This window comes from Canis lupus, chromosome 26, assembly GCF_011100685.1.
Source record: "Canis lupus familiaris isolate Mischka breed German Shepherd chromosome 26, alternate assembly UU_Cfam_GSD_1.0, whole genome shotgun sequence".
Lineage (NCBI taxonomy): Eukaryota > Metazoa > Chordata > Mammalia > Carnivora > Canidae > Canis > Canis lupus.
This window is the reverse complement of record NC_049247.1, coordinates 10,002,188-10,025,463: the sequence shown is the minus strand read 5'-3', so window position 1 is coordinate 10,025,463 and position 23,276 is coordinate 10,002,188. Positions and strand designations below refer to the sequence as shown.

The 23,276-nt window shown below is 41.2% G+C and overlaps 1 protein-coding gene across 1 annotated transcript in view; it reads left to right on the top strand.

Annotated features, from left to right (window-relative positions):
- The first annotated feature begins 434 nt into the window (after positions 1-434).
- The window catches only part of NAA25 (N-alpha-acetyltransferase 25, NatB auxiliary subunit), a 78,620-nt gene continuing 55,778 nt past the window's right edge, over positions 435-23,276 (top strand). Inside the window, exons 1-4 of the mRNA XM_038575133.1 lie at positions 435-573; positions 13,389-13,474; positions 15,146-15,284; positions 23,090-23,208. Coding sequence (XP_038431061.1) covers positions 516-573; positions 13,389-13,474; positions 15,146-15,284; positions 23,090-23,208 — 402 coding nt within the window. The 5' untranslated portion in view covers positions 435-515. The remainder of the gene's footprint in view (positions 574-13,388; positions 13,475-15,145; positions 15,285-23,089; positions 23,209-23,276) is intronic.

Sequence of the window (23,276 nt, the reverse complement as noted above, 5' to 3'; positions counted from 1 at the left end):
TTATCAAGCCCAAGATCAAGAGTCGCATGCTCTCCCTATTGGGCGAGTCAGGCACCCCTGATCAGCCCCCCTTTCCTTATTGTCCCTTGGGTCAATCTCCCAGAGGAGTTTCTGGTTCCTCAACAGTTAGTCAAAGACAAGTCTGGCTGGTCCTCCTTGGACACTGAGGATAAATACGACAAGCAGGAGCAGCCGAGCCCCAGTTTTGAACGAGTTTCTCCCCTCCTTTCCTCACTACCCACCAGTACGTGATTCGGAAGGGATTTCAATACCAACAGCCGTCTGTTCCACCCAGGTCGATTCCATCAGGCCAAAGGAGGAAAGTTTCCTATCCGAGAAGCCACTGCGGTGCGGGTAGGGGTCGGGGGTCCCGGGGAATTCCCTCTCCGCGCGGGGCGTCCAGTCGCAGCTCCGCGACTATCGCGATAGAAGAGCGAGATCAGCGCTGGCCCTTTAACAGCCCCTTCCCGAGGGCCTGCCCCGCGCGTGCGCATTGCGGTTCTGCGCTTGTCATCATGGCGACGCGGGGCCATGTGCAGGACCCTAACGACAGGCGCCTCCGGCCCATTTACGGTGAGTGTCTGGGGCCAGCCTGTTGTCGGCGGGACGCGTCGAGGGCTGCTGAGGCCGGGGCGAAGGTCCAGGAGGGGTGCTGAGGGGGCAGGCGCGGAACTGGCGGGCGCGGGGGGCGGGCCGCGCGGACCTCTAGGCCGCAGCCACGGGCCTCGCGTAGGTGCCGGCCGGGCCTTCCTGAGCCCTGTGCTGGCAGCGGCGCGGTCCAGGCAGGGTCAGGTCGGCAGAGCTGGCCTGACTTGCAGGCCCTGAGAGACACTCTGGCTGCGTTGTTAGTGCCGCACCAAGGGATTCTCAGGATCTCAGGTGGATCCCGAGCCAGGTGAAAGCTGGCTCCAGCGTGAGGGTGCGACACTACTTGAGGGAAAATTCATCACTAAAGAGTTTTTACTTACGAGAATCGAGCCTAGGGGGTGGTCTGACTAGCTGTGCTCGGTGCACATGGAAAAACGGACCCAAAGAGGGGAAGGGCTGATGTAAGGTCACCCAGATCGAGCCAGGAGCAGGTCGGATTCGAGGCCCCCAATCCAGAGCCGTTTGGTGGGGAAACAGCTGCGCTGGGCGCACGTGGGAGGCGGGGTGGGGGGGTGGGGGGGTGGGGGTCGTGGGCCCAAAATAGCGGTGAAGAGACCGTGTTAGCTCTTGTCAGAGGGGCATGCAGGGCTGCTGCAGGGCTTCTCCTCTCCGCAGCTTCTCTGGTTTTCTCTGCAGCTTCCCATGTGCTTGTAAAATAGATCCTCCTCCATAACGTTTCTCTTCACCCCAGGCTTTAAGACCTTGATGTCATCCTTGATGTTGTGAAAAACAGATTTGAGTCAGGGAGGAACACCTTTTCAATAACTGAGATGTTCTGTAATTGGACTGTGGTAGTTCCTCTCTCTCATGGGTGGTTGGTCTCTCTTAATGGTAAGGAAGGCTTCAAGGTCAGTGGTTTTTGCCAAACTAGACCTCGCGTTTATAGTGTAGATGTTACTGTAAATGGAGGTTTCTCCACATGGCTGAGATCACTCAACTTTTTTGGAGGAGGGGGCAACTTTATTTCTGGTACAGTTGGTCCTGCTTTTATAAATTTGTATGATGCTTTACTCATGTCTCATTTGATTCTAGCAACAACCCTGTGAGGTGGGAAATAAAAGCTAATGTGTATAGACTGATTACTATGTCGCCTCTGCGACTGGCCGTTCACATGGCTTATCTCATTTAATTTTCACACATTCTCATGAGGTGGATAGTTTTTTCCAATTCTGCACCCCCTCCTCCTTTTCCCCCACAGATGAGAAAAATGGGACTTTGTTCATGTTGTCTAATTTACCTGAGGTCACTCAGCTAACATTTGATGGGGTTAGGATCTGAACCCCAGTGTCCGAAGCTTACTGTCTTAACCATTGCTAGAGAATACCTCACTTTGAGCTGAAGACACTGAGTTGCCAAAGGTCACACAGGTGTGTTGAGTGGCAGAGGTAGGACTCTATTTCCATTTCCTCATGGTGTATGTTATCATACCCTCCAGTATATATTTTCAGAAGGCAAGGATGAAATAAGGGTGATTGAGAGTAGGAACTGAATCCAGCCAGGGCTCACAATTTTTGGCGTATTACGTATGACTCTCTGCAACAGCAGCTGCCTGCAGATTTTTTTTAAGTTTTATTCATTTATTGAGGTAATCTCTGTGCCCATTGTGGGGCTTGAACTCATAACTCTGAGATCAAGAGTCGCGTGCTCCTACTACTGAGCAGCCAGGTGCCCCAGGCCCCCGCCATTAAAAAGATTCAGTACTTTTATTTTTAAATTTAAATTCTAGTTAGCTAACATACAGTGCAGTATTGGTTTCAGGAATAGAATTCAGGGATTTATCACATACATATAGCACCCAGTGCTTATGATAACAAAGTGCCCTCTTTAATACCCATCACCATCTAGCCCAACCTCCCCAAGATACAGTACCTTTAAAAAAAGATTTATTTATTTATTTGAGAGAGAGAGAGAGAGTGCATGTGCATAGTGTGGGAGATGTAATGGTGTGTGGGGGCGGGGGAAGAGAGGGAGTGGGAGAGAGAGAGAAAACCAAGTAGAATCTATGCTGAACCTGAAGCCTGACTCAGGGCTAGATCCCAGGGCCTTGAATTATGACCTAAAATGAAATAAAGAGGCTGATGCTTAACTGACTGCATCATCCAGACATCCCTAAGATTTAGCATTTTTAAGAATAAATGGATTTCTAAAATTGTTCTTGAAGACTAAAGAAAATGCCTTTGGTGTCCCATGAGTCATTTAGAAATAACGGTGTTTTGAACTACCCAGTAAGGAGTAGTTCATCGTCCATTTCACATTGCTAAACAATTAAGATATGTTAAATAGAAGTGACAGGTCATATTGTCAAAACTGAAGCCAGAATTATGTTGCTTTTGTTATATTACAAAAGAAGAGTATTAGAAGAGACTTTCTTTAAGAATTCCAAGGCAATTAATATCAACTGGCAGGAATAAGAAAAGAGAGGGTACCCACTGTCCTTGACTTCAGCACTTTTGACCTCCAGACTTTGGGACAGCCCCTCCTTTTGTGTTTATATATATTAATACCCCTAAACCACTATTGTTCTTGAATTCAGACTTTAATTAGCTGGTAAAGGAAAAGCCTGTGCTTGGTAGGTAGTGCTTGCTCACCAGCCTGAGGTTCAACAACTGTTAGCATTAATTGAGTGCTTATTTGTATGCTAACTGTCCTATTAGGTAGTAAGATTATTGTGATCATAGTAGTAAACTAAAGGCCTTAGATGAACTTGCTCACAGTTGTAGCTAGTAAATTGTAGATCTGGGATTTGAACATAGGCATTGTCACTGAGAGCCCAGCCCTTCACTGAGTTCAGAATTAGCAGCATCACTGTCTTTGTACAGCATTATTTGTACTGCCAAGGTTTTAGCATTTTACAACTGTTGGAATCTTGCCTGTGACCTCAGTTCATGCTGAGTATTGTTTAGGGTAGAAGTGGACAGGACTGTATGGGCAATTAACTGTGAAATTGTGTTGTGTTGAGATGTGGTAGGTTGAAATTACATTTTCTTTCTTTCTTTCTTTCTTTTTTTTTTTTTTTAAAAAGATTTTATGTATTTATTCATGAGAGACAGAGAGGCAGAGGAAGAATCGGGCTCCATGAAGGGAGCCCGATGTGGGACTCGATCCCGGGACCATGGGATCATACCCTGAGCCAAAGGCAGATGCTCAACCAACCACTGAACTACCCAGGCGTCCCAAAATTACATTTTCAGTGTCTAGGTTTGGAATAACTTTTCAGAAAGCTCATTAGTTGAAATATCTTCAGAGCACTTCTCATTATTTTTAAATTGGTAAGTTTAGGTATTGTGTTTTTGGTGTTTGAAAACCATACCTGACCTTACTAGAACAACTACTTTATTTATTTTCCTTTTGCTAAAATTATTGTCTTGTGCTATGTGGTTCTTTACAGATTTTGTACTCTGACATTACTTGGTGAGCACCGGTGCTTTCTTCTATTATTATTATTAATTTTATGTTTTAATTAATTTATTTTAAAGATTTTATTTATTTATTCATAAGGTACAGAGAGAGAAAGAGAGAGGCAGAGACACAGGCAGAGGGAGAAGCAGGCTCCATGCAGGGAGCCTGACACGGGACTTGATCCTGGGACTCCAGGATCACACCTTGGGCCAAAGGCAGGCTCTTAACTCCTAAGCCACCCAGGGATCCCCATTATTATTAGTATTAAAACATTTTTTTAAAAGATTTTATTTATTTATTCATAGAGACACAGAGAGAAAGAGAGGCAGAGATATAGGCAGAGGGAGAAGCAGGCTCCATGCAGAGAGCCTGCCTGACGTGTGACTCTATCCAGGGTCTCCAGGATCACGTACATCCTGGGCTGCAGGCGGCACTAAACCGCTGCGCCAACGGGGCTGCCTGTATTAAAACATTTTTAGTGGTTAGAGGGACAAGCAGAATGGAAGTGATGGTCAGGTATGGCACATCATAAATTTGTATAGAATACAGGAATTGCTAGGTCAGCAATTGAAAAATAGAGAAGTTTCAAAGAAAAAATATCCCCACAGTCTTTAGAATACACATACACATTTTTATTTACTTTCTTCATACATGATCTTTTGTTCTAATATGTCTTACTGGCTTGCTATCGTCTGGGTCAGGTATAACATGCTTCCTATTTGTGTTTCTTTTTTCTTTTTTTCCTATTTGTGTTTCTTGAATGGTAATGACTTTTTAGTGAGTTAAGACGTTTCCCTTTGGTCCCTGGTCAACCCCAGGTAATTTTTCTGCTATAGTTCATTAGAAATGCTCCCTAGTCCTCAATCCAGTGTGGTATTTATTCTAAGCCTTCTGTTGGGCCTTGTTAGCCCTGCGAGTTATGTCCTGTTTTCCCCCAGGAGTGGCAGGGCATCTTGGTGAGTGAAGATTATCTTACCCTTTAGAAAAGTCATTTGGTACATTATTATGACCATTTAAAAAGGTCTGACTTAGACTTCTACTTTCTAAAAGCATTTTAGACTTAAAAGAAATTTTAATGCACAGAAAATTCTTAGAAGAATACGTAGAGCATAATGGGAGCATAAGGTAGGCTTAAGAGACTTGCTTTTCATGTTATGCCCTTATGGACTGTTTGGATTTTTTCTTTTTATTATTACTTACTATTAACCATGGCTTGCACTCCTTTTGTTATTTAAAAAAATTAGTTGGGACACCTGGGTGACTGGGTTGTTTGAATGTCCAACTCTTGGTCTTAGCTCAGGTCTTGATCTTGGGGTTGTGAATTTGAGCCCTACATTGGCCACCATGCTGGGCATGGACCCTCCTTAAAATTAGTTGGGGGGGTGCTGGCTGGCTCAGTTGGAAGAACATGCAACTCTTGATCCTAGGGTTGTGAGTTTGAGCCCCACATTGGGATTACTTAAATAAAACTTGAAAAAAAGAGAAAGCTTTAAAAAAAATTAGTTGGCAAGATTTTGAAAAATATTTTAATAGCATGAAGTCATCACTAATAATTGATTCTTTGAATTTCCTGTTATGGTCACTTTGTATGCACATATCTTTCATTTTCCTGATAGACTACTCAATTTCTAGAAGACTGCCTTTTCTCCCTTTTTGTTTCTGTATTCTTTTTATCATTCACCATATTATTGGGGGCCCAATATGTGCTAGGCACAATTTAGATTCAGGGAATGAGTGAGTACCAAACAGCACAACAGAGACATGGTTTCTGCTTTCAAGGAGCTTGTAGTTTCAACAGATTTCTAAAACGTAATGGTACCCATAATCATTACACTTGTGTAATGATTAAGAGATGTTTTTATGGAGCGCCTGGTGGCTCAGTAGTTGAGCATCTGCCTTCGGCTCAGATCATCCTGGGGTCCTGGGATTGAGTCCCACATCGGGCTCCCTGCAGGGAGCCTGCTTCTCTGCCTCTCTATGTCTCTCATGAATAAATACATAAAAAAAAATTTTTTTTAAAGATTTATTTGAGGGGGAGAGAGCGAGAGGGAACGAAGGGCAGGGCAGAGGAAGAGGGAGAAGCAGTGACGCTTGATTCAGGACCCTGGGATCATGACCTGAGCAGATCCTTAACCCACTGAGCCACCCAGGTGCCCTGTGTTAAGAGCTTTGAAGGAAAAATGTAGGTTCCCTTGAGTGCATACAATATATGGGTATCTGAGCTGTTGGAGACAAGACAAGACAAGGTTCCCTGTGGAAGTGACATTTTACTTTGAATGTGAAAGAAGAGCAGAGGTTAGTTAGGCAATGATGGGAGTGTGTAAAAAGGAGCTCGCTCTACCTGAGGACCTAAGTTAAGGCTTGTGTGGTTGCAGTGCAGACACTGCTCTACTGGTGAGAAGAGACTCAGCTTTGTAAGCAATTTTAAGAATTTTGAAATTTGTTTTAGAGATAGTGGGAAGCACTGAAGAGATTTAATTAGTGTAGAGTGAGATGATCAGGCTTGCAGTTTAAAAACGATAGCTCTGAATACTCTAGGGGAAATAGTTGAAAAGGGAGCAGCAAATGTAGGCTGTGAGGTGATCGGTTAGGAGGCATCATTCCTTTTTAAATTTAAGCCCTCCCAGCCATTTTGTGCTTAGTTGGTATTTAACAAAATTTGTTGACTGAGGGAATGTTTCACCTACAGTTTGTATTGGTAAAAGCAAGGCTTCTATTCTAAAGCATTTAGAATTTTAAGCAAAGATGGAGCTATGTTGTATTCAATCTTTTTTTCTAAATTGGAGCAATATCTTTAGTAGTCTTTGAAGCTCTTGTAGGAGGTGGAAACAGTGCACGTTGTCATTTTGGCTGCTCCACAGGCTTTCACAACAGCTGCAAGAACACACAGTGTAAAGGCTTTTTGTTTGTTGGTTTTTTTTTTTTTTTTTTTTGGCAAGACTAATCTTTCTTTTTTGAAGTAAGCTCTATGCCCAATATGGGGCTCGAACTCATGATCCCTGAGGTCAAGAGGTGCATTCTCCATAGACTGAGCCATACTTTCAGTATCCCTAAATATGATTGAACAAATCAATCCCAGGGCCTCTTCTACTGGACAAGTAGGTAGGCCTGCATGTGTCAGGGCCTACTGCTGTCTGCATGTGTAAGGAAGTCACTTCTGTTCAAATTGTTGCCCAGGAAGGTGGCTAGTTCACTCATTCAACAGATTTTGATCATCTCTTGCCAATGATTTAACCCAGTATTTCCCAAATTTCCACCATTCTTCTATCCAGTCTGATGATTATAGCTTTATTATAGTATTACCTGTACTATTGTTTACTAAATATTCTTCTCTAAGTGATTTTTTTTCTATTTTTTCCTAAGTTGATTTTTAACTTAAATTTGTTTTAAAATAATCTATTTCATTATCATTAATGGAGGACCTGTCACTTGTGCAGAGAAAACAAAGCAGTAAAAATAAAATGAAAGCAAAACAGTGGTGTTAAAGTCTTAACTAGATTTTGATATTTGTGGGACACCCGGATGGGTCAGTGGTTGAGCGTCTGTCTTTGGCTCGGGTTGTGATCCTGGTGTCCCAGGATCAAGTCCCATATTGGGCTCCCTGCATGGAGCCTGCTTCTCCCTCTGCCTGTGTGTCTCTCTCTCTCTCTCTGTGTGTGTCTCTCATGAACGAATAAATAAAATCTTGAAAAAAAATAAAAGATTCTGATATATTTGTGAAGCTCTGAGTCTGAAGTCTGTTCCTTTGTTGTTAAAAGAAAAAAAAAATTAGAAAGTAATAAATCAATGGGGTACCTGGCTGGCTCAGTTGGTAGAAGAGCATGGACTCTTGATCTTGGGGTTGTGACTTTGAGCCCATGTTGAGTGTAGAGATTACTTTAAAATCTTTTTTTTTTTTTTTTTTAATTTATGTATTCATGAGAGACAGAGAGGCAGAGACACAGGCAGAGGGAGGGAGGAGAAACAGGCTCCATTCAGGGATCCTGATGTGGGACTCGATCCCAGGACTCTGGGATCACGCCCTGAGCCAAAGGCAGATGCTCAACTGCTGAGCCACCCAGGCGTCCCAAGAGACTGTCTCTTAAATACAAGGGAAACGTTGGAAGAGATAATGTTCTCAGTGTTAGTTATCTAGTGCTGACTGCAAGGATCATAAAAATATTCCACTCAGAGTGGTACCTTTGCTTTGCAAACATTGCTTTCACCTTTGCATCATCATCTTACTGTTTCCTATGCCTGATTTGTGATGCTGATTTTTGGCTTACTCTTGTTGTTAAGGGAACAGCACTAATCCTCATGGTCAAACCACAGTTTAACTATTGAACAAGTTTCTTTTTTTTAAAAAAAAAAATTATTTATTTATTTATTTTGAGAGAGAGAGAGAGAGCATGAGCGAGCGAGCACAGGGAGAGCCAGAGGGAAAGGGAGAAACTCTAGCACACTCTGTGCTGAACATGGAGCCCGACACAGGGCTTGATCCCAAGACCCTGAGATCACAACCTGAGCCAAAACCAAGAGTAGGATGCTCAGCTAACTGTGCCACCCAGGTGCCCCACTCTTGAGTAAGTTTTAAAACAAACTTATTTAAAAAAACAGAGTTATTGTTTATTATTTTTAATTAAATTTTTTTAGAGGAGTGGGGAGAGGGAGAAAGAATCATAAGCAGGCTCCATGCCCAGGGCAGAGCCAGAGGAGGGGCTCAGTGTCATGATCTTGAGATCATGACCTCAGCCAAAATCAAATCGGAGGCTTAACTGACTGAGCCATTCAGGGGCTCTGGGATGTCTTTTTTATTGGCCTGTTTTCTCCAAGAGTTACCTAATTTATATTTCAGAGTCAGTAATGTAAAATGAAAATAGATTTTTCTTGTCTAGGCATCCAGAAACGGGGAGCCTGGATAATAGCAGACTGGCTCAATGTAGTGGAATGTCTTAGTTAAAACTTGTGGGTGCAAGGAGCAGAAACACTTGACACAAGCTCAAGTGAAAGGGACTTGCGGGCAGCTCTGGTGGCGCAGCGGTTTAGCGCCGCCTGCAGCCTAGGGCGTGATCCTGGAGATCTGGGATCGAATCCCACGTCAGGCTCCCTGCATGGAGCCTGCTTCTCCCTCTGCCTGTGTCTCTGCCTCTCTCTCCCCTCTCTCTCTCTCTCTCTCTCTCTCTGTGTCTCTATGAATAAATAAATAAATAATAAAAATTATTTTTTTAAAAAAGGGACTTGCTATAAACCCTTGTAGGAGCATAGGGCAGAAATGTATTCAGGGCTTGATGGAAATTGGAGAGCTGTCAGGATCTAAACCTATTTTCATCACTGCTTTTATCTGTGTGTGTTTATTCTCTGCTTGCTTCTTCATACTGTTTTATTTCTGCTTAGTCATCAGTTCATCCAGGGCCCAACATGTTGGGTTTATAGTCATACCAAGATGTGACCTTCAAAATGGAAATTCTAGCTCTGCCACTGGTAATGTCAGACTCAAAATGAGGTTCTTCCCCATAGTTTACTAACTCTGGCTTTGTGACTCAGTGTTGCAGTTACAGTTTACCAGGGAGAAACCTGACTTACCCTTGGGTCAAATATCCACCCCATTGGGTGTAGTTACAAGGTCTAGACATGGTTATCCAGTACTACCCCTGCAGTAGACACAATGAAAACTATTCCCAGAGAAGAGGGCATGGGCAGGTAGGTACCCTTTTAAGTCCTGACCTCTGGTCTCATCCATTTGTGTGCAGATGCTCGGAGCTGGGGTCTCATCAAGGATGTTTAGTTACTCTTTGAGAAGGCTCCAGGGTGTGCTCTAAGAACTTGGAGTCATGCAGGAATGAGTCAGAATTAACTTAGAACTGACTCAGAAAGAGATCAGCATCAAGTTATTAGGAAGAGAGTGTCCTTTATTGAGCTGAAATATCTCTCTCAGGTGTTCTGTAAGGACAAATGATGGCTGAGTTATTTAAGAAAACTAGTGTTAGATATTTGACTGTTTAGCCTAAGATTGTGTGCTTTTTTTAAAAAAATTTTTATTTATTTATGATAGTCACAGAGAGAGAGAGAGAGAGAGAGAGAGGCAGAGACATAGGCAGAGGGAGAAGCAGGCTCCATGCACTGGAAGCCCGACGTGGGATTCGATCCCAGATCTCCAGGATCACACCCTGGGCCAAAGGCAGGCGCCAAACCGCTGCGCCACCCAAGGATCCCAGATTGTGTGCTTTTAGAAAAAAAAGAAAAACTCATGGGTTCATGTGGTTGTCTGTTTTAAGTTTTAGTCAGGTATTCATTGGAGGAAAATTGAATTCTTTAGGTAAAATCGTCTATTTCTGTTATTTGGGATACTCTGGGCCACCAGGGCCATAGATTATTTTGAATTGTTTATGCCTCCTCTGTCCCTCTTTGGGACCTTGATGGACAGAGTGGGACCATAGGAGGTAGTAGATTGTGAATTGGCCTGCATTCATCCTTTTTTCTATGTTTAGAATTGACAGCTACCACCATTGTTTTCCACTTAGCACGCTTTTCACTTTCCTTCTCTGGAACTGAATCTTTGCTTTTATATATATACATATATATACACATTTATATAGTGTATGTATATAGTTACAATTATATATACAATATATATACAGTATATTGCTTGTGTATATATATATATATATATATACACACACACACACATTTTATTAATACGCTTTTTTTGTTAGAGCAGTTTTAGGTTTACAGAAAAAATGAGTGAAAAGTAGCGGTCCAATATCTTCCCCCCCAGTTTCCCCTGTTGTTAACATCTTAATTTAGTGTGGTACTTTGTTTCAGTTGCTGAGCCAGTAGGATAGGTTATTATTATTTTTAAAGATTTTATTTATTTATTCATGAGAAACAGAGGCAGAGACATAGGCAGAGGGAAAAGCAGGCTCCTTCTGGGGAGCCCGATGTGGGACTTGATCCTAGGACCCCTGGATCATAACCTGAGCTGAAGGCAGTTGGCCAACCACCGAGCCACCCAGGTGTTTTTTTAAAGACTATGAGAAAAATAGAGAGAGACTGAGACATAGGCAGAGGGAAAAGTAGGCTCCCTGTGAGGAGCCTGACACAGGACTCAATCCCAGTACTGCAGGATCACGACCTGAGCCACAGGCAGACACTCAACCACTGAGCCACCGGGTGTCCCTGGGATAAGTTATTTTTATTTATTTTTTATTTATTTTATTGTATTATTATTTTTTAAGATTTTATTTATTCATTGAGAGACACACAGAGAGAGAGAGGCAGAGACATAGGCAGAGGGAGAAGCAGGCTCCATGCAAGGGAGCCCAATGTGGGATTCTATCCCAGGACTCCAAGATCACGCTCTGGGCCAAAGGCAGGTGCTAAGCCGCTGAGCCACCCAGGTGTCCCAGGATAGGTTATTTTTAGCTAATGTCCATAGTTTACTAGTTCACATTAGGGTTTATCCTTTGTGTTGTACCTTCTCTGGGTTTTGACAAAAGTATGATGACCTATACCCAATCATTACAGTATCCTACAGAATAGTTTTACTGCTCTAAAAATCCCTTGTGCTCTACCCTTTCATCCCTCTGGTGACCACTGATTGATTGTATTATTGTCTCTATAATTTTTGCCTTTTCCAGAATGTTGTATAATTGGCTACATATATTATGTAGCCTTGCTACATTGGCTTCTTTCATGTAGCAATATGCATTTAAAGTTCCTCTGTGTTTTGTGTGTTTGTGTCTTGATAGCTCATTTCTTTTTATCTGAATAATATTCCATTGTATGGATGTACTATAATTTGTTTATCCATTGGCCCATTGAAGGAAATCTTGGTTACTTCCAAGGTTTGGTAGTTATGAATAAAACTGCCATAAACATTTGTGTGCAGGTTTTTTGTGTGGAGGTAAGTTTTCAGCTTATTATAAGGATAGATATCAAGGAGCTCAATTGCTGACCAAATGGTAGAGTATGTTTAGTGTTTGAGGAAACTGCCAGACTCTTCCAAGGTTGCTGTACCATTTTACCTTCCCAGCAGCACCAAGTGAGAGGTGCTATTGCTCCCTGTACTCACCAGCATTTGATCCATAATTTATTTTCGGTTATCTATGCCTCATCTGCTCCTACACTGACTTTGGTGAGCAAAGAGGGACCTGGTAGTAGTAGCATGTTGTGGACTGGCTTGTTTAATCATCTTTCTATATTTAGAATTGGCAGCTACCATCATTTCCTATTTATGATACTTCTCATTTTCTTCTAGATCTTCTCATCTGGAAATGAATCTCTCCTTTTGTTAGACTTTTGGATAATAATTGATTCCTTTCTTTTTTTCAAGATTTGTTTGAGAGAGAGCAGGCATGATTTGGAGGCAGAGGGAGAGGGAGAAGCAGACTACCTGCTGAGTGGGGAGCTTGATTCAGGGCTCTATCTCTTTTTTTTTTTTTTTAATTTTTTTTTTTTTTAATTTGTTTATGATAGTCACAGAGAGAGAGAGAGAGAGAGAGAGGCAGAGACATAAGCAGGCTCCATGCACTGGGAGCCCGATGTGGGATTTGATTCTGGGTCTCCAGGATCGCGCCCTGGGCCAAAGGCAGGCGCCAAACCCCTGCGCCACCCAGGGATTCCCCTCAGGGCTCTATCTCATCACGACCTGACCCAACAGCAGAAGCTTAACTGACTGAGCCACCCAGGCACCCTGATTCCTTTTTTTCCCCACATTTTTTTTTTTTTTTTAAGATTTTATTTGTTGACTCATGAAACACAGAGAGAAGCAGGGACATAGGCAGAGGGAGAAGCAGGCTCCATGTAGGGAGCCCGATGTGGGATTCCATCCCAGGACTCCGGGATCACGCCCTGAGCCAAAGGCAGACGCTCAACTACTGAGCCATCTAAGCGTCCCGCTTTAACACAATTTTATAACAGGTCTGAGATATGACTATAGGAATATATGATTGTATTCTGGACTATCCTAGCCATATATATATATTTTTTATCCTAGCCATTTAGAGTTAAAATTGGCACTGTGAGGTTTTTAATACTGAATTAAAATGCCTTATGAAACATAGCAGGGTACCTGGATGGCTCAGTTGCTTTAGCATCTGACTTTGGGTCAGATCACGATCTCAGAATCCTGAGATGGAGCATTGCATCAGGTTCTGTGCTCAGCAGGGAGTCTGCTTCTCCCTCTCCTGCTACCCCTCTCCCTACTTGTTCTATCTCAAATAAATAAAATCTTAGTATATGTACTGCTGAAGAGAGCACTCAAATAACATCTTTAAAAGAAAAAAAAGAAAACCTCATACCAGCCTATGCATTTTTCATATTTGTTGAAGGAATATAATAACTATCATAATTTGTTTTCATAGATTATCTTGATAATGGTAATAATAAAATGGCAATTCAGCAAGCAGATAAATTGTTGAAGAAACATAAGGATCTTCATTGTGCTAAGGTAAGTTCATTTGCTCTTGAGTTACTTTTGGTGGGTTATATATTGTAATCTTGAAAGAGAAAATATTTATTTATTTATTTACTTATTTATTTATTTATAGATTTTATTTATTTATTCACAAGAGACATAGAGTGAGGCAGAGACACAGGCAGAGGGAGAAGCAGGCTCCATGCAGGAGCCCGATGTGGGACTCGATCCTGGGACCTGAGGATCACACCCTGGGCTGAAGGCGGCGCTAAACTGCTGAGCCACCCAGGGATCCCTGAGAAAAGATTTTAAATCTCTTTAGTGACTATTTTTTCAGGGTTAATTTTTTTTTCAGGTTTTGTTTTGTTTTTATTTTTATTTTTATTTTTATTTTTATTTTTTTGTTTTTTTTTTTTTAAAGATTTTATTTATTCATTCTTGAAAGAGAGAGGAGATGGGGGAGCAGAGAGGCAGAGACCCAGGCAGAGGGAGAAGCAAGCTCCATGCAGGGAGCCCGACATGGGACTCCATCTCAGGGACTCCAGGACCATGCCCCGGGGACACAGGCAGAGGGAGAAGCCGGCTCCATGCAGGGAGCCCTACATGGGATTCTATCCTGGGGACTCCAGGACCACGCCCTGGGCAGAAGGCAGGCACTAAACTGCTGAGCCACCCAGGGATCCCATTGTTTTGTTTTTTAAGTAGGCTCCATGCCTAGTGTGGAGTCCAATGCAGAACTTGAATTCATGACCCTGAGATTAAGACCTGAGCTCAGATCAAAAGTCAGATGCTTTACCGAGCCACCCAGGCACCCCTTAAAAGATTTCATTTTATTTATTTTTATTTTTTAGATTTATTTATTAGAGAGAGAGAGTGCATACATGTGTGAGTGCACGAGTTGGGGGCAGGGATGTAGAGAATCTTCAAGCAGACTGCCCTCTGAGCATGGAGCCCTACCTGGGACTCAATCCCAGGACCCATGAAATCGTGACCTGAGCTGAAACCATGAGTTGAATGCTTAACCAACTGAGCCACCCAGGTGCCCCTAAGGATTTTATTTTTAAGCAATCTCTACACTCAACATGGGGCTTGAACTCACAACCCTGAGATTGAGAATTGAACGCTCGACTGATTGAGCCAGCTAGGTGCCTCTCTAAGCCATTTATTTTTCTGATTACTTAAATGCCATAAATAATGTTTAATTAAAAGCTGGCTGTTTATTTCTCTGGATATTTTGGATATAACTTAGCTAATTTAATTTTTTATTTTGATAGACTTTTTTTTTTTAAGCACTGTTGTGCCTTTTATTTATTCATCTTTTGAGTAGGCTCCATGCCCAATATGGCGTTTGAACTCACAACCTTGAGACTGAAAGTTGTATACTGTTAAGACTGAGTCAGCCAGGTGCCCCTGTTGTGCCTTCTTAATAGACTGAAATAGGAAAGAATCTTGATTTGCTGATAGTTTTAGTGAAATATGGTTTACTTGATTAGCAACATAGACATACCTTACAGCTTATCTTTTATTTTCAAGTTGGCCTTCTTTGGCGCTTTTTTTTTTTTTTTTTTAAGATTTTATTTATTTGACAGAGCACAGGAACAGGGGAGAGGGACAGGAAGAAGTAGGCTCCCCACTGAGCAGGGAGATTTGGCTCATATTTTCGTTTCTGTCCTTTTAAAAGTGATTGTTTTTCCTTTGTCTCAGGTTTTAAAGGCAATTGGTTTACAGAGAACTGGAAAGCAAGAAGAAGCCTTCACCTTGGCACAGGAGGTGGCAGCCCTTGAACCCACAGATGACAACTCTCTACAGGCACTGACTATTCTTTACCGGGAGATGCATCGACGTATGTTTCTTTTTCTTTTTCTTTTTTTTTTCTTTTTCTTTTTTTCTTTTTCTTTTTCTTTTTCTTTTTCTTTTTCTTTTTCTTTTTCTTTTTCTTCTTCTTCTTCTTCTTCTTCTTCTTCTTCTTCTTCTTCTTCTTCTTCTTCTTCTTTTTCTTCTTTCTTCTTTCTTTTTCTTTCTTTCTTTTTTTTTGTATGTTTTTAAACCAGAGCTGAAGTTTTTGTTTCTTTTCTTTCCTTTTTTAAATTTTTTAAAAAAGATTTATTTATTTATTTTAGAGAGAGAGAAAGCACGTGAGTGGGGGGAAAGGAAGAGGGGGAGAGAATCTTAAGCAGGCATGGAGCCTGACACTCAGCTCAATCTTACGACCCTGAGATCATGACCTGAGCCAAAATCAGAAGTTGGACGCTTAGCCAACTGAGCCATCCAGATGCCTCAAGTTTCTGTTTGTTTCCAATTGAGTTCTGTATTTGTTTATTTAACAAAAAATTTTTTGTTTTATTTATTTATTTGAGAGAGCATGAGCAGCATCGGGGGAGGCAGAGAGAGAGGGAGAAACAGACTCCCTGCTAAGCAGGGAGCCCGCTGTGGGGCTCCATCCCAGGACTTGAGATCATGACCTGAACCGAAGGTACTTGCTTAACCAACTGAGCCATCCAGGAGCCCTGTCTCTTATTCATTTTACTTATCACTCATGATTAGAGTGAATGGCAATAGGCAATATTTTGTGCATTAACTATGACTTACAAAGACTGTAGGTAGAAAGAATATTTTACATGTATTAGTATCCCTGAATTGGAATGAGAACTTGAGGTCAATTGTGACATTTTGATTTACTATATGGAAGAATTACCCTTTTTTATTATTTGGTATGGAAAATTTCAACATAAAACCAGAACAGCATAATAAATCCTCTTAAACTCATTACCCACCTTCAGCAGTCATTGTCACATGGCCAATTTTATCTGTATCTCCTCCCCCACCACATTATTTCTAAGCATATTCTAGGTTGTTGTTGTTTTTTTTTTCTTTTTATCAAAGTTCGATTTGCCAACATATAGTAACCCAGTGCTCATCCCGTCAAGTGCCACCCTCAGTGTCCGTCACCCAGTCACCCCATCCCCCTGCCACCTCCCCTTCTACTACCCCTTGTTCGTTTCCCAGAATTAGGAGTCTTATGTTCTGTCACCCTCTCTGATTTTTCCCACTCATTTTCTCTCCTTTCCCCTTTAATCCCTTTCACTATTTTTTTGTATTCCCCGAATGAATGAGACCATAAATGTTTGTCCTTTTCCGATTAACTTATTTCACTCGTCAGAATAACCTTCAGTTTCCTCCACGTCGAAGCAAATGGTGGGTATTTGCCGTTTTCAATGGCTGAGTAATATTCCATTGCATACATATACCACGTCTTATCCATTCACCTTTTGATGGACACTGAGGTTCCTTCCACAGTTTGGCTATTGTGGACATTGCTATGAACATTGGGGTGCAGGTGTCTCGGTTTTTCACTGCATCTGTATCTTTGGGGTAAATCCCCAGTAGTGCAATTGTGGGGTCGGAGGGTAGCTCTATTTTTAACTCTTTTTTTCTTTTCTTTTCTTTTTTCTTCTTTTTTTTTTTTTTTTTTTTTAATATTTTCTTTATTTATTCATGAGAGACAGAGAAAGAGGCAGAGACACAGGCAGAGGGAGAAGCAGGCTCCATGCAGGGAGCCCGACATGGGACTCGATCCCAGGTCTCCAGGATCAGGCCCTGGACCGAAGGCAGGCGCCAAACCTCTGAGCCACCCAGGGATCCCTATTTTTAACGCTTTGAGGACCTCCACAGTTTTCCAGAGTGTCCTTACCAGTTCACATTCCCACCAACAGTGCAAGAGGGTTCCTCTTTCTCCGCATCCTCTCCAACATTTGTTGTTTCTTGTCTTGTTAATTTTCAACATTCTCACTGGTGTGAAAGTGGTATCTCATTGTGGTTTTGGTTTGTATTTCCCTGATGGCAAGTGATGTGGAACATTTTCTCATGTGCTTGTTTGCCATGTGTATGTTGTCTTGGGTGAAATTTCTGTTCATGTCTTTTGCCCATTTCATGATTAGATTGTTTCTTTGCTGTTGAGTTTAATAAGTTCTTTATAGAACTTGGATACTAGCCCTTTATCGACTATGTGATTTGTAAATATCTTCTCCCATTCTCTAGGTTGTCTTTTAGTTTTGTTGACTGTTTCTTTTGCTGTGCAGAAGCTTTTTATCTTGAGGAAGTCCCAATAATTCATTTTTGCTTTTGTTTCTCTTGCCTTCATAGATGTATCTTGCAAGAAGTTGCTGTGGGCAAGTTCAAAAAGGTTGTTGCCTGTGTTTTCCTCTAGAATTTTGATGGATTCTTGTCACATTTAGATCTTTCATCCATTTTGAGTTTATCTTTGTGTATGGTATGAGAAAATGGTCTAATTTCATTCTTCTGCATATGGCTATCCAATTTTCCCAGCATCATTTATTGAAGAGACTTCCTTTCTCCAGTGGATAGTCTTTCCTGCTTTGTCAAATATTAGTTGACCACAGAGTTGAGTGCCCATTTCTGGGTTCTCTATTCTGTTCCATTGATCTGTGTGTCTGTTTTTATGCCAGTACCACACTGTCTTGATGATCACAGCTTGTAGTATAACTTGAAATCCAGCATTGTAATGCCCTGGCATTGGTTTTCTTTTTCAATATTCCCCTGGCTACTTGGGGTCTTTTCTGATTCCACACAAATCTTATTTGTTACAACTCTCTGAAGAAAGTCCATGGTATTTTTTTATTTTTTAAGATTTTATTTATTCATGAGAATACACACACAGAGAGAGAGGCAGAGACACAGGCAGAGGGAGAAGCAGGCTCCATGCAGGGAGCGTGACGTGGGACTCGATCCCAGGTCTCCAGGATCACACCCTGGGCTGAAGGTGGCGCTAAACCCCTGAGCCACCTGGGCTGCCCCAAGTCCATGGTATTTTGATAGGAGTTGCATTGAACGTGTAAATTGCCCTGGGTAGCATAGACATTTTTAAAATATTAATTTTTCCAATCCCTGAGCATGGAAGATTTTTCCATCTCTTTGTGTCTTCTTCAATTTCTTTCAGAAGTGTTCTGTAGTTTTTAGGGTATAGATCCTTTACCTCTTTGGTTAGGTTTATTCCTAGGTATCTTATGCTTTTGGGTGCAATTGTAAATGGGATTGACTCCTTAATTTCTCTTTCTTTAGTCTCATTGTTAGTCTATAGAAATGCCACTTACTTCTGGGCATTGATTTATGCCCTTAATGTGGGAGCTGCCAAGTATATCAATTAATAACCAAAGTAAAGACTTTCTTAGATATTAATACACTAATAGTAGGAGACTTTAACATGGCACTTTCTGCAAATGACAGATATTCTAAGCAGAACATCACGAAAAACAGGACTTTTTTGGTGGGGGGGCACCTGGGTGGCTCAGTGGTTGGGCATCTGCCTTTGGGTCAGATCATGGTCCTGGGATCCTGGGATCGAGTCCCCATCGGGCTCCCTGTGAGGAGCCTGCTTCTCCCTCTGCCTATGTTTCTGCCCCTCTCTCTGTGTCTCTCATGAATAAAGAAATAAAATCTTAAAAAAATAATTAGAAAAAAAAAAGAAACAAGGACTTTTTAAAGTATACACTGGACCAAATGGATTTCACAGATATATATAGAACTTTGCATCTGAATGCAACTGAATACACATTCTTCTCAAGTGCACATGGAACTTTCTCCAGAATAGACCACATACTGGGTCACAAATCAGGTCTCTGATACCAAAAGATTGGGATTGTACCCTGCATATTTTCAGACCACAGTGCTTTGAAACTAGAACTCAATCACAAGAAGAAATTTGGAAGAAACTCAAACACGTGGAGGTTAAAGAGCATCCTACTAAAAGATGAATGGGTCAACCAGGAAATTAGAGAAGAATTAAAAAGATTCATGGAAACTAATGAAAATGAAGATACAACTGTTCAAAATCTTTGGGATACAGCAAAAACAGTCCTAAGAGGGAAATACATTGCAATACAAGGATCCCTCAAAAAATTGGAAAAAACTCCATCTAATCTCGCACCCAAAGGAATTAGAGAAAGAACAGCAAATAAAACCTACACCACGCAGAAAAAGAGAGATAATAAAGATTCCAGTAGAACTCAATAAAATAGAGACCAGGAGAACTATAGAACAGATTAACAAAACCAGGAGTTTATTCTTTGAAAGAATTAATAAGATAAACCATTAGCCAGCCTTATTAAAAAAAGAGAAAAGACTCAAGTTGATAAAATCATGAAAGAGGAGAGATCACAACCAATACTAAGGAAATACAAACGATTTTAAAAATGTATTATTAGCAGCTATATGCCAATAAATTAGGCAATCTAGAAGGAATGGATGCATTTCTGGGAAACCACAAATTACCAAAACTGGAACAGGAAGAAATAGAAAACCTGAACAGGCCAATAACCAGGGAGGAAATTGAAGCAGTCATCAAAAGCCTCCCAAGACACATAAGTATAGGGCCAGATGGTTTCCCAGGGGAATTCTATCAAACATCTAAAGAAGAAATAATATCTATTCTACTAAAGCCTTTCCAAAGGATAGAAAGGGACAGAATACTTCCAAACTCACTTTATGAGGCCAGCATCACCTTAATTCCAAAACCAGACAAAGACCCCACCAAAAAGAATTATTGACCAGTATCCCTGATGAATACAGATGTAAAAATACTCAACAAGATACTAGCCAATAGGATCTAACAGTACATTAAGAAGATTATTCACCATGACCAAGTGGGATTTATCCCTGGGATGCAAGATTGGTTCAACACTGGTAAAATCATCAACATGATAAATCACATCAACAAGAGAAAAAACAACCATATGATCCTCTCAATAGATGGAGGGAAAGCATTTGACAAAATACAGCATCCATTCCTGATCAAAACTCTTCAGAATGTAAGGATAGAGGAATATTCCTCAATATCTTAAAAGCCATCTACGAAAAGCCCACAGCAAATAACATTCTCAATGGGGAAATACTGAGAGCCTTTCTCCTTAGATCAGGAACACAACAGGGATGTCCCCTCTCACCACTGCTATTCAACATAGTACTAGAAGTCCTAGCCTCAGCAATCAGACAACAAAAAAATAAGGCATTCATATTGGCAAAGAGTAAGTCAAATTCTCCCTCTTTGCAGATAACATGATACTGTACGTAGGAAACCCAAAAGACTCCACCCCAAGATTGCTAAAACTCATATTCTAGTTAGTTTACCACTTCACCTGTAAATAAAGGTTTTCATTGTTAATTTTTCAAGTCTTTTATTATGGGATAATATATGTCTTCCATTTTCCATATTATAGAAGATATATTTTATGTAACACACTAAAATACTTGATGTGAAAAAAAATAAAAAAAATAAAATACTTGATGTGGAGTAATAAATCTACCCACCAACTTAAGAAACACATTATCAATACTAAGCTTCCTTTGTGTTCCTCTTTAATCTTACTTCCCCTTTTACATTCCAAGGGGTACTTGCTTTCCTGAATATATTTTATTATCTTGCTATTAAATCTATCACATTCGTTTTTCTAAGTAGTACTTTATTAATTTTGTTCAACTTTGAACTTACTTTAAAAGGTTTGCCCTTGGCAGCCCTGGTGGCTCACTGGTTTAGCACTGCCTTTGGCCCAGGGAGTGATCCTGGAGACCCGGGATCAAGTCCCACGTCCGGCTCCCTGCATGGAGCCTGCTTCTCCCTCTGCCTGTGTCTCTGCCCCGCCCCCCCCATCTCATGAATAAAACAAATCTTTAAAAAAAATAAAAATAAAAGTTTTGCCTTTAGGGCACGTAGGTGGCTCAGTTGGTTAAGAGTATGCCTTTTCGTTGGGTTGTGATCCTGAGGTCCTGGGATTGAGCCCTGCATCAAGTTCTCTGCTCAAGGAGGAGCCTTCTCCCTCTCCCTCTGTTTGCTGCTCTGCCTGCTTGTGCTCTCTCTTTGTTTGTCACATAGATAAATAAAATCTTAAAAAAGTTTTGCCCTCAAACCATCACATTATTTCTTTCTTTCTTTCTTTCTTTCTTTCTTTCTTTCTTTCTTTCTTTCTTTCTTTCTCTCTCTCTCTCTCTCTCTCTTTCTTTCTCCCTCTCCCTCTCCCTCTCCCTCTCCTCTTTCTCCCTCTCTTTCTCTCTCTCTCTTTTTTTCTTTTTAAAGGTTTTATTTATTTATTCATGAGAGAGACAGGCAGAGGGAGAAGCAGGCTCCATGCAGGAAGCCCATTGTGGGACTCAATTCCGGGACCCTGGGATCATGCCCTGAGCCATAGGCAGACGCTCAACCGCTGAGCCACCTAGGCATCAAAGTGCTTAAAGGCATATACTTTTTATTTTTATTTTTAAAAAATATTTTATTTATTTATTTATGAGAGACACACAGAGAGAGGCAGAGACACAGGTGGAGGGAGAAGCAGGCTCCACGCAGGGAGCCCGACGCGGGACTTGATCCTGGGCCTCCAGGGTCATGCCCTGGGCCGAAGGTGGCTCTAAACAGCTGGGACACCCGGGGTACCCTAAAGTCACGCACTTTAAATAATGCGGTTCTTTTTTTTTTTTTTTTTTAAAGATTTTATTTATTTATTCATGAGAGACACACAGAGAGAGAGAGGCAGAGACACAGGCAGAAAGAGGGAGAAGCAGGCTTCATGCAGGAAGCCTGATGAATGGACTGAAGATGGCGCTAAACCACTGAGCCACCTGGGCTGCCCAATAATGCAGTTCTTAATTGTCAGTTATTCCTAGATAAAGCTGGAAAAAATAAAGTTTTCGCCAACCTTATGGACAGAAAATGTTATCATTTCTGTTTTTCATTTTTATGAAAGAATTTAAGAGTTGGGATATTATATGTATTGATTTAGGGATATGAATTCTCCCCCAGTGTTTTTTTAAAAATCATTTATCTGTCTCACAAATATTGAATGTTTCTCTGTGACAAGTATTGTACCCCACTTGAAGATGAAAGAAGCTCTCTCTGTTCTTATGTTACAGTCTATAAGGGGAAATTCAGAGGCACCTGGCTGGCTCAGTTGGTAGAACATGCAACTGTTGATCTCAGGGTCGTGGGATTAAGCCTTATGTTGAGCATAGAGCTCAATTAAAAAAATGTAAGGGGAGATTCATCAATAGACTATATACTGCATTTTGTGTTAATAAATGTTATATAAGAGATTTATTTAAAAGATATAAAGATGGCAGAGGGAAGCAGTGATCAAACTGGGTGGAGGAGTGATCAAACTGGGTGTTCAGGGAAGGATTACATTTGAACTTGCACAGTTCCTTGCAGAGAGGATTGCATTTGAACTGGGTCTTGGTCTTGAATGATGTTCACTGAGTAGAAAAGAGAGGAAAGGAGAATCCAGGCAGAGGGAACAGAGTAAAGGCATGGTTAGGTATGATATAGCATAGGGAGTCTAGTGGAACTACAGATAGATGTGCTAGAACACAAAGGGCTGGGGGAAATAATTAAGGAGACAGGGGCTAGATCTGTAGGGTCTTATTTATGTATTGTAAATGTGTTGAGGAGGCCTGAGCTGTTCCATGCTTGATCGAGTAACACGCAGCATAGAGAACATTAATGCTCAGGTGAGGCAAAACAGATACTTTCTTCTTTCTTAGTGATAGGAGACATCTATTTACTTCAAAGGGGAAAAAAATTAAATGCTGTAAAGATTTAAGATATATTTTAATAATTAAAGAATATCCTGTTTCTCTTTATCCTAGCGGAGTTAGTTACAAAACTTTATGAAGCAGCTGTGAAGAAAGTTCCCAATAGTGAGGAATATCATTCTCACCTCTTCATGGCTTATGCCAGAGTAGGCGAATACAAGAAAATGCAACAGGTAACTTGATTCCAAACTTCCTGGGCTGTGGGATTTGTTATTAGATGTAAAAGCCTCTTTAAATGTGA